We start from the raw sequence: 13,670 nt of genomic DNA, 5'->3' as shown, positions 1-13,670 counted from the left end.
TTAAATAATTCGAAAGTTTTTTTTAAATCTATTACAAATAAAATAGTAATAAAACGTTGCACTAAATGAACAACTTATTTTATTTAATTTTATTTACTTTATTTATAATTTTAAATAATTTCTTATCTATATCATTAATTATCTACTTTCTCTATAGAATATAAAAAATAAAAAAATATATTTACCTCGCGAGAGAGAATATCTCGAAAAAAAAAAATTCAATCATCAAGTTGACAAAGACACGCGACTCCACGATTAATCCAATGTGACTCTTCTAATTTTGATGGTAAAAAAATGTACATAACAAAATTTGACGAATGTCCTGTTGTCGCCAAAATACCTCGTCTTGCACTTGTTTTATAAACCGGACAATTATAAACGTTTGAAATTTTAAATTGTTCTTTAATTCCCGGTTTCAACCAAATTATTGGTACTGTATCAAACATAATTTTTGGCTTTGATTCATCCAGCTCCATTTTTTCTCTATTCCATCTGCAGCCTTCCAAAAATAATCCCTGAAAATAATTAGTTCATAATTTAAAAAAAAAAATAGTTATTCTTCTAGTAAAAAAATTTACAAAATTTTGAGAACTGATTTTTATCAATACTTTAAAAATTGTAACTAATATTTTAAATATTAAACCAAAATTAAAAAAAAAAATACTTTTATATAAACACCACTGGAAGGAGAGGTTTTGACATTCGTTTCCATTGAAGTAACTTCAAATTCAAAATCCAAATGATCGATAGGTATCGTGTGTTTACGAGCGTAATTTTGCAACACTCCAGTTAAGAACGATTGCGTGAAGAAAAAGCCTGATATCCAAAAAACGACAGGCGCATCATTATCGATCCATTCTTGAAGAAATAAAATCCTGGCTATTAAATCGTTCACATAACTCCCAAGTGGTTTTAGTGATGGATAAGATTTTTTGTCCCAAATACTCGGAACTTTTCCAATACTGATACTATAAAAAACTTCCTCCAAATCTGGTGACATTACAACTTCACCTTTAATAGCTTTCTGAATATTTTTCAATGTACTCTTAATCACAGCCGTAAGTCTATTAAATCTTATCAATTCCTGTCGTAAAACTGTATTCATACTGTTTATATAAAGAACAGGATATTTTTTTGAAATATTTCCAACATCAAATTGTTCTGGCATATTTGATAGAATATTTATTGCAAGATTCGAAACAATCGATTCAATATCACCTTCGGCTCCAACGCTTGTTATTTGAATTTGAGTTAATAAAACTCCCTCGAGAAGTTCCATTGATTCTTTATTGTCCTTCGTTATATCGGCATTTTCATGTAAACCATAAACTTCTGGCAATTGATTTATCGGTAAATTACGAATATAACTGAGACAATCCAAGTGATTTGTATTTTTTGGAAGATGATAAATTTTACTCGGTGAAAAGGAGTACGCTTGATTTGAAATTACTTCTTTATTATAGTAAATTTTTAATAAAGAATTTAATAATCTTCTGTCCTTGTCGTCAGTGACTCTTCCTCCATAATTACACTCGCCGGTTAAATAAAGTAAAGCATCAAACGGCACGTCTTCGTAATCATTCAAAAACATCTGAAAACAATCAATTAATAAAAAAAAAAATGATTTATATTTTTAATTGAAAAAAAATGTAAATCAATTTCACCTGTAATTGTAGAACACTGATTCGTAAATCAGATTCATTGAATTCATAGGGAATATTCCAGCCGAGAGGACCGAATTTCCGTCGTTCTTGGACCACAGCGTGAAAGAAGCAAAGTGAAAAAAGAAGATTTCGCCACTCGTTAATTTTTGGACAAATATTATAGAATTTTGTATCCGATATAGGATCATTCGTGTAGCTTCGCAGTAAATTATTCTTTAAACCTTTTGGCGCTTCATTTGTCATTTTCACTCCATTTTGCAAAATTGAAACAGGAAACGATTTCGACGGATAACTCGTTAGCCATATTCGAAATTTCTGATGTGTATTCTCTGATGTAATGATCTCATCACATATTCGATCCAATTCCTTCATCCACGACTCAGCCAAATGACAATTTTGTAAAATAACCCATTCACCTGATTTAATGCCTTTATTAATCATTTCAGCAGCAATTGGTCCTTGTCCTTGACCAAGAGAAATGGACATGAGATTTTTTTTCGCCATACCTTTGTCCTCAGCAAATTTAATTAATCCCGTCATTGGATCAGATCCAGACGAAAGAATAAATACCAATGGTGAAATATTACTTGAATCATTATACGAGTCCTGAAGATCAAAAGGTGGTGGTTCAATGAATGATTGACCCATATAATGAATAATAAAACTTTGAGTTGCAGACACAAGTTTATCAGGTCTAATACATCGAAGAATGACTAATTTCTTTAAACTGTTGATCTCATTCTCAAATGGCGGTGGGAAATTATTTTCCTGTGGATTTGACAAATCATAATAATCCTTCCATTTTGAGGTGAATGTCTCGAATGACTTTTTCAATTCTATTAAATCTAGTAATTGTGAAACTCTCACAATCTCGGACCAGGATTTTTCCATTAGCCACGAAGGATCTGGATTAGGATACGGATTCTGCAAAGCAACACCGCCAGTTAATAAAAATGTCCATAAATCCTCTTCCAATTTTCCCTCCGATCTCATAATTCCAACACAAAGAACAAGCGAAAATATCAATTTGTCCTTTTCAAAAAGAGAACGACATACATTTCGATAAATACTCTGCGTAAAATAATCATTCAAATTTTTCATTCGATCCGCCAAGTCTTTTGATTTTTTACTATTAGTAATTGCCATAATATAAAGATGTATAAACCAAGGCAGGGAATATTGATACATTGGATCAATATTCGCAAGTTCCGAAATACAAAAGAAAAGAACAGCTCCATGACGTGATACAACTTTATAACCATTTCTCGCCTCATCAATTTCATCAGAAGTTTTTGCCGCTATTTTTTGTTTATTTTGAATATCCTCTGACAAAAGTTTTGATGATGAAAGAATTTTTATTGCTGTTTCATCCTCGAGAATATTACCCTCCGATGTTGAGAGTACTTCAAGAATTTTATCCTCAATTTCTTTTAAAATTCGTTTATTATTTGCTCCCTCGACAATTAGTTGATTTTTTTTCTCCTCAAGTATTGGCAATTCCTTGGCCACAACAATTCCCAATAATTGATCCTGTAGACCTTGTAGAGTTATCATAAAATTCAAAATCGTCACTTTTACCGCAGTCTCCGGCAAATAATGTGGATTACGAAGACGTGTTGTTATATAAAAACGAAAATTCGTATCATACTCGAGAACATCCTCGCCAAATTTCAAATAGAAAACACCTTGTTGCTTGTAGATATTTTTCAAAAGTACTGGCTCCAAAATAGCGTCAATCTCCTCCAGGATATTTTCCAATAGAACTGGATTTCCCATTTGAATTGCCGTTTCCAAAACACGGACATAATTCGAATCTGTTAATTTGATCACTGATAATTTATTCTCCTTCTCCATGGATTTTATCCATTTATTCGCCTGACCCTGAAAAAAAAATGATTCCAAAAATTTGTATAATCAAAAAAGAAATTAAAAAAATATTTTCTTACCTGTGGATCTATCATCAGTGGCCATCGATCAGCACTCTTGATAATTATACCATTTTCCACGGAAAAATTATCGGCAGGCAATCCATGAATCATCCATGAGCGAATTTCCACTGGCTCTCCAAGAATCTCAACCAAACTAAATCTCGAACTTCGGGGAATTTCCATTTCCACACAAGATTTATGCCATTCCTGAAGTAAACTAATTCTATAGTCAACAGTAAATGCTCCTAAATAAGCGACAACTCCTGAAGCCAATAAAACATCTCCAATCACATTTTGAAGACTTGAACCAAGAGCCTCGGCAGTTTGACTCCATCTCGTCTTCTCACCACCCAAACCGCCCAATAATTTTTCCGCTCTATCTAATTTTTGCATTGTCATATCAATCGCATCCTCAAGTTTCTTCTTTTCCCTCATACATTCAGCAAATTCATCATTCAATTGTTGCAATTTTCCCGTAACTTCCTGCAAAAGATTTCTCTTGGCATTCAACATTTCCATTTGAATTGCCAATTTTCCCTCAGCTTCGGCAAGCATTGCCTTCTTTGGTGCCACCACTTTAATCACTCGATCATAAACTTCCATTGCTCTTACCCATTTACAAAGACCCTCACAAGCTGTTGACACTTTTTTAATAACTTCCGGTTGAAAACCACGATCATTCATATATCTATCGCGAATTTTTTTCATATTAATTGGTGGTATATTATCCTTGTCAAAAGTTTTCAAACCATCCAAAAATTTCATATCACCAAGCATTCTTATTGAAGCTGGCCAATAATCTTCCATTGTTTGTGTCGTTGCCAAATCTTGAACTCGATCTGGTTTAATTCCCTTTAAAACACAAACGGCTTCCATAACCAATCTAACGCCAGCTGGTGGATTTTTCATTGATTTAACAATCGTAATATCCGCCGGTTTTAAAGTATCCAAAGCAGCCAAAGCGGCTTCCAAAGCCGGTGTCGCTTCAGCCAAATCACTTTCACAATCATCTTTAATAGCCTGAGCAGCAGCTGCCGCTTCATTAGCTAATGCTTCATCGGCTGCAACAACTTCCTTCTTAGCTTCAACATTAATAGTATCCTGCTCAATTCTTATCATCAATTTATCACTCAATTGCGATTGTGCCACAAGTTTTGGTTGTAGTGCATGCAATTCATCCTGCATAATTACAACTTGTCCAGCGGCAAAATCCAATTTTTCCAAACCCGTTTCATAACGATATTGCTGTTTCGTGATTTGTTCCACTTTCTCACCGTAAAATTTATACAACGATTTAATCAATTGCAAAAAACTTGTCGGTGTCACATAATTCCTACGATGTTGTGTTCGAAAATAATTCTCACTTGCACGATCAACACTCGTATGAAATTGTTTACAAATAATTACACATTTATCACGTACCTCAGATCCAATATTCAAATCCTTGAGAAAAGTTTGTGCAACCCTCTCTAATGCATCCTCAGGCCAAACAGTAAACCAATCAATTGTACAACAATTAATCAACGATGGAAACATTCTCAATCGTGTTCTAAATGCATCACCAATTGGTGACATTGTCAAAATAATATGAAGATTCTTACGAATTCTTTCAATGAAAAAATTATAAAGTGCCATTGGTGTTGTTTCCATTTTCTTTGCTCCACTATCTCTCACTGCATTCATCATTTTATCGAGAATTTCCGCTTTCTCCTCGGTGACATAAAGATTTGGCACATCACCCGTATTGAGAATCATATTAATATCCTCGACAAATGCCTCGTCTTTAATTTGATTATCACCAAAAAGAAAAGCCGTACGTTTTCCATCGATTCCAACTTTCAGCAATAGTGCCTTTAAATCATCTCTCCATTCATTTTGTCCATAATTTCGTGTAATTTCAATTTGTTGCATCACATATTCACACATACTTGTCGCTAATTTAGCGCATGAACTTCGTCCCGATCCTCCTATTCCCACAAGAAGAGCGTGTCCATTATCCTGAAGAAGAATACGAGAAATTCTCGAAATATGTTCCACAGCATATCGAAATAATACCAAAGACATTGGAGTTTTTGAAATCATATTATATTCCGAGAGATAGTAATCCATTTTCTCCTGAAGATCATTAAGATCATTAATCTCGTCATAAATTTTTGGCTCCGCATCCGGATCCATATAATTGCCAAAAAAAAGATCTCTAACGTGAATCTTGGTAATGTTAGTTTCTCCTTCATTTAGAAAATTATCGAGAATTTTTTCCAATGGTTGTCGAAGATGATCATAACAAGTGTGCTTGACTATTCTAAAAAGAATATCACGATCATCTTCATCTATTAATCGATCATGAAATACTCGATAAACTTCATGAACCCAGAGTTTAATCAATTTATCCGGATTTTTCATATGTGACGCAGGCACAAGAACAATTCCATTAATAACACGACTAAAATCACGAAGATTAAATAAATAATGACTCTTTGCTGGAATTGGTAAAAAATTCTTGATTGCCTCCTGAAAAACATTCATTGTTGCAGTGACAATCATTTTTGCCAGTCTTGTCACATTAGCATCAAATCCTTTAGCAAAATGCCATTCGAGAATAGAGGAAAATATTCTTGTCATTGTCGCATCTTCAAATGAATCAATACCCACGATATGCATATGACGTGTAAATCGAGATGTAACTAAATTCGAACCACCGCCAGGTGGAATCATTGCAGCAATCAATAGAATATCAACAAGATATAACATTGTCGTGTCCTTTAAATGAAACCAATGTCCATGATCAATCCACTGACGAAGTAATTCAATTGGTGGTTGTGCTCCATATGTTTCTTTTTGTGGCATACTTAAATCATCGACAAACAGAATCGATTTTTTTCCCATTGCAGGTCCATAAACACCTTTTCTACGTCGATCTAATTTTGACATTATTATTTCCTGCGTTTGTGCAGCCGTCGTTCGTGCGCTAAAATTCACCACATTTTGAATAAATTTTTCCTTTGGCAACGATAGCATATAGTTTAAAACTATTGCCGATTTTCCCGTTCCTGTTGGTCCAACAAATAAAATTGGAATCGATCGTTGAAGTAAATTTGTCACAAAAAAATGCTGTATCGACATTTCATTCGTTTGAATAATTAAATCACTCACTTTTGCATTAGACGGGAAAGTTGGCTGAAAATAAATATTTTATTATTACAAAATCATATCTAGTTTTTTCATAAATAATTTACCGGTGTCATCGTATCCATCCATGAGATCCAACTACCATTATTCCGCTTATCATAAAACCAATCAAAGACTGTTCCTCTTTCGGGAAAAAGTTGTTGTCTTGTTAATTTAAAAACTTTTGGTTTTGGATTTTCTTCTATTGAGCCATTCAACAGTGATCGAAAAAAATTGTCAAAATGTTTTCTGCTATCGCTGATTAAAGTTGAACAAATTCCCCAAACAATGCTGAACAATAATATACATTGGAGCCAAACTGTACTCACTTGTGTTTCTCCTTCTAACATTGTACTCAATAATCTTGTAAATGACTAAAATAATTTTCAATTTTTATTAAATAAAATAACTCCAATTTTTTGTAATTTCTACTCACCAAAAACATATGAAGATCTGAAGTTTCAATAAAAGTCTTGCAATTATACTTGATGAAATTTAATACTGGATCAATAAGCCACTCAATAATTTCCATAACCAATTCAAATTGTTCCACAAGTAATTTCTCCTTCAATGATTTTTTATACGATTCATAAAAAGCAATCCAACCCAATTGAGAAGGTTCTAAATAAATCATTCCACATCGGCTGACAGTTGCCGGTGAAGCATGTTCAAGATCAGCTGGTTCAAAAATTAAATTCATCTTATTTGACATTTGTATTATTTCACCCGACATTAAGCATAATTTTTTATTATCATCCAAAACAGTATTCATATTTTCAATCCACACAGCATCCACTGGACCGTCAAACATTATCCACTTGCGTTCCAAAGAAGTAGATTGAGCAAACTCCCTAAAGGTATTGGCCAAAATTCCATCGCTCCATTCATGAGAAGCTGGATCGAAACTTCCGTACAATTGAGCTAGAGTTATTGCCTTTGGATTGATAATTCTGTTTAAAAAAAAAAAAAGATAAAAATTTGTAAATTTAATTAATTCCTAAGATTTAATTTTCTTTTACCTGTAAATTGTGCGAAATTCTCTCATAATCGCTTTCTTGGCATAAATATCGCTAGAAGCGACAAAAAGATCCCCGAGAGCGGCAGCTAAAGTTTGATAAGCTTGCGTTTTCCCTCCCAGTGGTTCGCCAACAATCATCAATCCATGACGAACGAGAATCATCTCATAAATTTGAATAATCTTTCCAATATACCATGGCGTTGGTTGAAGATTTCTTTTAATTAAATTACTCTTCAAAAGTTCAATCAACACGTCACGATCAGGTTTTGGTAATTCAATACCCGGAAATAAATCACTATAAATTCCATTAAACAACGGAACATCCTGAGCAAGAAATTTCGGAAGATTCACATCAACAATTGCCCTCAGAACCAATACCGATTCATTTTGTTGATTGAATTTTAATTTCAAATTACCAGCCGCTATTAAAACAGTTTTTACAGCTCTCATTCCATAATCATAATGATTCTGCGAACTTAACTGTTCCGAGCAAAGTTTATAAGTATGAACAATTTTATCAGCCAAACTCCTAGCATCAACAAATCCATACGAATAGAGTGTTATCTCGCCAATCATTCCATAATCAGGCACCATCATCGCGACTGTTCGAAACAAAACTTTCAAATTATCTGGCAACTCCTGACGTCCAGCATAACCAGGATTCATTGTTATAAAAACATTACACGTTGGATTGAGTTTTATTTCAGTTCCTTCGAAAATAAATCTCTCCACTTTTGTTCCAATCGCCATTTGTATTGTGAGAATTTGTTGTGCAATCACCGAAAGTACCTCAAGATCAATACGATTAAATTCATCGAAACATGCCCAAGCGCCCGATTGAGCAAGACCTTTAAAAAATTTTCCCATTGCCATGTAATCCAATCCTTCCGAACAATTAAAAACAACACACTGTTTAGCCACTGCTTTTGCCAAATCTTTACAAGTTTCCGTTTTTCCCGTTCCCGCTGGACCTTCCGGAGCACCACCAAGATTAAGTTTCAATGCTCCCATTAAAGTTCTATAACATCGATCAGTAAGTGGTGTGATCACCAATCTTGCCGAATTTCCCAAATATTCAAATCCATAAACAACATCGGTTGTGATCATCGAGACAGTGATACTCGAATTTAACCAATAATATCGAAGCTGCGAAATCCAGTTGAAATCCATTTCATTTTGCACCTTCTTCTCCAATAATAATTTCACTACATCACGTGCATGAACATCAATTACTATCAATGCATTCATTGTAATCCTTGCTCCCGGTTCCAATTTACCTCTCACAAGCGAAACAGTTTTATCAATTTGAGAACTACATTTTTCCAAAACATTGCTCGTGGTATTTTCCTGAAATGAATCGACCACCTCACAAGTCCAATGAATTTGACTCGCACAAAGGACAATTTGACCCGGCCATGATAAAATCCATTCCTCCCTTGTACTCGAGAAATATGCTATTACACTATCTTGCGCAATATCTCTCAACGAACTCTTCATTAATTCCTCAACTTGACATAGCCATTTTTCCACCATTCCTTTAGCGTCAGCTGGACAAATTTTTCCACTCATTGGCACATATTCCTCTTCATCAGATAACATACCAATTATTTCCGCCTCTTTTGTAAAACGCAACGAACTAATACCCTCAAAACATTTTTTCAAATGTGGCTGCACTCTCTGTGGATCTCTCGTTTCTGACAAAATTTCCAATAATTCATCATTTGACAAAAAGAAAAATCTTGGAAAAAATAATCTCTTCTTCTCCAAATAGTCGTTTAATCCTTTTTGAATTTCATCGAGAAGTTGATTACAAAATTTAAATTGATCCAACATTTTTGGCATTCCCGTTGCAACAGTAACTTTTTTATTCTCCGTCACGTATATCATTATTGATCGCCATATTTTATCAACTTTGCGAAAATTTTTCGCCTCTGTTGGCATTTGTCTCATAATATCCTCACTACTAAAAATTGGTTCCAAATACATCCAAGTTGCTTGACACATGAGCCATTGATCAATAATATCTTGCATTAAAATAAGTTTCTCTTCCCACGATTGCATTTCATGTTCAAAAGCCTTAATGAAAGGTGATCCTCGCATTGTTTGTGCTTTCAGAATATGATCATCAAGTAATACTTGAATATCATCAACGGCTGACAAAACAGATACACCTGTCTCACGATATGGACTCAAATCAAAAACAATTTGCAACCATTCCTCTTGCATTTTCTTTAAATTCTTCTCCAGTGCATGCTCCTTCGTAGCGGCGGACGATATTTCCTCAAGCTGATTTATATAAATTGGAAGACCATAATCAATCATTTGTGAAAGACTACTATTTTCTGTTGGCACTATTGAAACACCAACAACTTTACTTATTTGTTCCCAATGTCGTGATTGCAAGCCAGGATTACAAATTGTCTGCAAAACTGGTAGAAATTGTTTGAATTTCTCAACTTTTCCACGTACCATTTCGGCAACTCGTCTTGCTCCAGCAACGTCAGTGAGAGCTCTTGAAAGTTTATACAAAATTTTCCACGTATTATCCGTCTCTTCAAGTATCGCATCCGCATCAAGCCCAACAAATGATCCATAAAACCACTTCTCATAATTCTGATGAAACAATAAAACTGTATGCCAAAGTTTATCAAAAATATCCACAGTATTTGACATTCCCGGTAATGTAATATAGGGACTAATTTCCAAATCCAATAAAACTTCTTCCTCATTAATTCGTAATGCCTCATTCGAAATATCCGTCATTTGACGAGAGATATCTTCAATTTCCACAACAGCCTCTTCCATTTCCTCCATACGTAAAACAGGTGGATCTTTCTTTTTAAATTGATCTAAAATCTCTTTCATTTTTGTAATTCTCTGCTCAAAATTTTCTTTTCTCACTTTAAGAACACCTTCGACAAAATCTTTTCTCATATTCAATCGAACATTCGCAAGATCCATAACTGTTTCCATTTCTTTTGGCCATGTCAGTGTTCTTGTATTTAGATGAATATCCTCGTCAATCAATGGATGATAATTGAAGAGAAATAAAATCATTTCTGCCGAATGTGAAAGATCACCACGTAAATTGAACATTGTTGTATCTCTACTCTCAATAAGATAATTAATCAATTCCACAACTTCTTGTGTTGTTTCAGGCATTCCTGATATTCGACTTGCAATTTCGTCGAAAATTTTACATAAACGCTGATTATTCGTACGCAATTCATTTAGAAAATAGTCACAGATACTTGTTCGAAGATCGTCAAATAAAATTCGTCGCATTGACTCGTTAACGAAAGAGCAATCCATCTCGATCAAATTCAATGGAATCTGTGAGAACAAATAAAATAAAATTTAAAATGTAGATATAAAATTAAAAATTTCTTTCAAAAAAAGTAAATACCTTATTTCGAAATAGACAAATTTTCTGGCTAAGTTCATCGAGATCCTCGATTTTGTGCCCGAATTCACGCAAAGAGGGAAAAGGATCAAGAGTGAAATATTCATTTAATTTTTCCTTCGCAGATCCATTGATAATGTACAAAAGATTGTCATAAGATTTTAAATATAAATTTGGTCCATTTATATTAACAGCGACAACATTTAAGGCTTCATTAACTATTTTTGAGACCTAAAATAAATTTTGTAATGATAAATAAATTTTTATTCTAAATTTGTAATTTAATTTTAATTACTTTAAACCAAAAAAAAAAAAAAATACCTTCTCTTCTTCTCTTAAAACAGGGGAAAGAAATCCCTCGTTCTCAAATTCAGGAAATAAAATTGTCTCAATTTTTGGAACTTTAGCGGCAACGGAAATTATTTCATCGAAACAAATTGACAATATATTTTGCATTTCCACAACACTTGGTTTCAATATCAAATCATTTGTTCCAAATTTAATATCAACTGCAATTGTCATAAAAGGAGTACTAAATAAAAAAAAAAATCATTTTATCAATATTAAAAGATAATTAATAATTAAGATATATTAAAAAGTATTCAAAGATAAATAAAATACATACCGAGTAAACATTAAATCTTGATAATCGCCATTAAAAGTATTTCCATTATTATACTTGACGAAAAAATCTCGCAAATGTCTCAAAGTTTTAATCACCATTGAACGTAATTGTTTCGATAAAAGTGCATTAATGGTACGAAAATATTTTTCAATTATTTTCAATGAGGCCGATGAACTTTTTTCAAAATAATTTGACCATGCATTTTTATTTTCGAGAAATATCTCAGCAACATCGGCAAGCCATTCATTTATCAATTTTCTACTTGTAGCTCGACAAATACAATTAACTTGCGATTGTATTTCTAAAGCAGGAATTGGAAGTGTTCCAAAATCATCGATTTTAATAATCATCATTGTATTATAGCTATAAAAAGAAAGGAAATATTGTATTACATACCTGCGGAAAAAAATTGTATTTTTTTCGCAAAAAAAATGTTTACCTTCGATCCCATAAATTTCGAATTTCCCTTGGAATCTCATTTCCTATGAAAAGATTGTGTTGCATAAAATGCTCAGAAATGACTTTCATCTGGTGCCAAGGGACAGGTGCTCGTATATTGAAAATTGGAAATGCAACAGGTACTTTTTCAATTTGCAAGAGTTTCCTTTTTTCAGAATCTTGCAATATAAAGTCAACTATCGCAGTACGAAGACTCTCTTTGTAATCATTGACAATTTCTGATTCTAATTCTAATGTTTTTGCGATAAAACTGAAATCGTTGAGAAAAATTATTTTCCATTTAGAAATAAAAAATATTTTTATATAGAAAAAAATTAATGATTCAGAGGGTGGAAAAAAGCAAAAGTTAAAAACTTACTCGAATCGTTTTCTCAATTTTCCAACAATTCTCTTTCGTATCTCTTCGAAATTAGAATAGTCGTATGGTTCCAATTGAGAATCATCGATGCATTGCCTTAATTGTATTAATTTGCAAATATCTTCTTCTTTAATTTTTGTCTCTTGATTCCTTCTTATAAGGGAATGTAATTCATTTAATTGATTTTCAATATCACGAGGAGCTTCGGCTTCCCTTCTTCGTAAAATCTGAAAAATTTAATTAATAGTAAGGAAAAATAAAATATTCACCATAAATAAGAATCTTATCTATTTGATTTAAAACACAGATAAAAAATAAATATTCATCAATGATTCACCTCTTTTTCAAAAATCCTTGGATCTTTCTGTTCTTTTTTCACTCTCCTTCTTTTTGATTTGAAATTTCTTTTTTCTTCAGCTAATTCTTGTAATGTTATAATATTATTTGATATTGATTCCAAATTCATGGATTTTTTCTCCAATTTTTGCTTCATTTTTTCCTCATATTCTGTAATACACTGTATTGATGGATAAATAAGTTTTCCATTTTGATCTAAAGGTCTCCATTGTAATGGAATTTTTATTTCCTTTTGTTTTCGATATTTTGTTGGATATTTATAAATATTTTGAGTAAAAGTGTTACAAATAATTTTTGATGGTTTCTCATGATTGTGACAAATTCTAAGAGGCACTAATTCAGTCCAACATTGATTTTTTAATAAATCAGAAAATTTTTGCAAATCACTGCCAACTGAATCACTTTTTCCAGCAATATTTTGTTTGCTTAAACAATCCTTTTCCATTTTTTGAATTTATTTCAAAAATTTTGCAATTGAAAATATTTATTGTAATTTCTTCTATTTCAATTATACAAAAATATAATAGAAAAATATCTCCAATAAAAGTATTTATCACATTTTTATAAAAAAAATTACTTTAAAATTAAGAAAGAATTTTTTTTTTTTATAAATTTCACACAAATAAAGTGTCAAAAGGTTAAGTCATATACTGTTTGATCAATAAAATCGTCATAGTTACGGAAATAACC

General features: G+C 32.5%; 1 protein-coding gene across 1 annotated transcript; it reads right to left on the bottom strand.

Annotated features, from left to right (window-relative positions):
• Positions 1 to 82: 82 nt before the first annotated feature.
• LOC127285495 (dynein axonemal heavy chain 3) lies at positions 83 to 13,558 on the bottom strand. The gene is made up of 13 exons (XM_051311543.1): positions 12,961 to 13,558; positions 12,624 to 12,850; positions 12,246 to 12,515; positions 11,807 to 12,169; positions 11,503 to 11,713; positions 11,185 to 11,412; positions 7,780 to 11,111; positions 7,197 to 7,710; positions 6,829 to 7,134; positions 3,611 to 6,769; positions 1,665 to 3,545; positions 665 to 1,591; positions 83 to 515 (listed from the first exon to the last, which is right to left on the bottom strand). Exons 1-13 carry the CDS (start codon positions 13,423 to 13,425, stop codon positions 219 to 221), a joined length of 12,180 nt encoding a protein of 4,059 aa, XP_051167500.1. The 5' UTR covers positions 13,426 to 13,558; the 3' UTR covers positions 83 to 218.
• Positions 13,559 to 13,670: the final 112 nt, after the last annotated feature.

This window comes from Leptopilina boulardi, unplaced genomic scaffold (assembly GCF_019393585.1).
Source record: "Leptopilina boulardi isolate dan_hultmark-lab unplaced genomic scaffold, ZJU_Lbou_2.1 LbouV2_333, whole genome shotgun sequence".
Taxonomy (NCBI): domain Eukaryota; kingdom Metazoa; phylum Arthropoda; class Insecta; order Hymenoptera; family Figitidae; genus Leptopilina; species Leptopilina boulardi.
The sequence above is the reverse complement of the archived record's forward strand: the minus strand, read 5'-3'. Positions and strand labels throughout refer to the sequence as shown.

Excerpts from the sequence above, each read along its gene's own strand:
- LOC127285495 (XM_051311543.1), bottom strand. The coding sequence starts at position 13,425 with ATGGAAAAGGATTGTTTAAGCAAACAAAATATTGCTGGAAAAAGTGAT. Across the intron at positions 12,851-12,960 it reads CAAGGATTTTTGAAAAAGAG|ATTTTACGAAGAAGGGAAGC; the intron begins GTGAATCATTGA and ends TAAATTTTTCAG. Across the intron at positions 1,592-1,664 it reads TCAGTGTTCTACAATTACAG|ATGTTTTTGAATGATTACGA; the intron begins GTGAAATTGATT and ends GATTGTTTTCAG.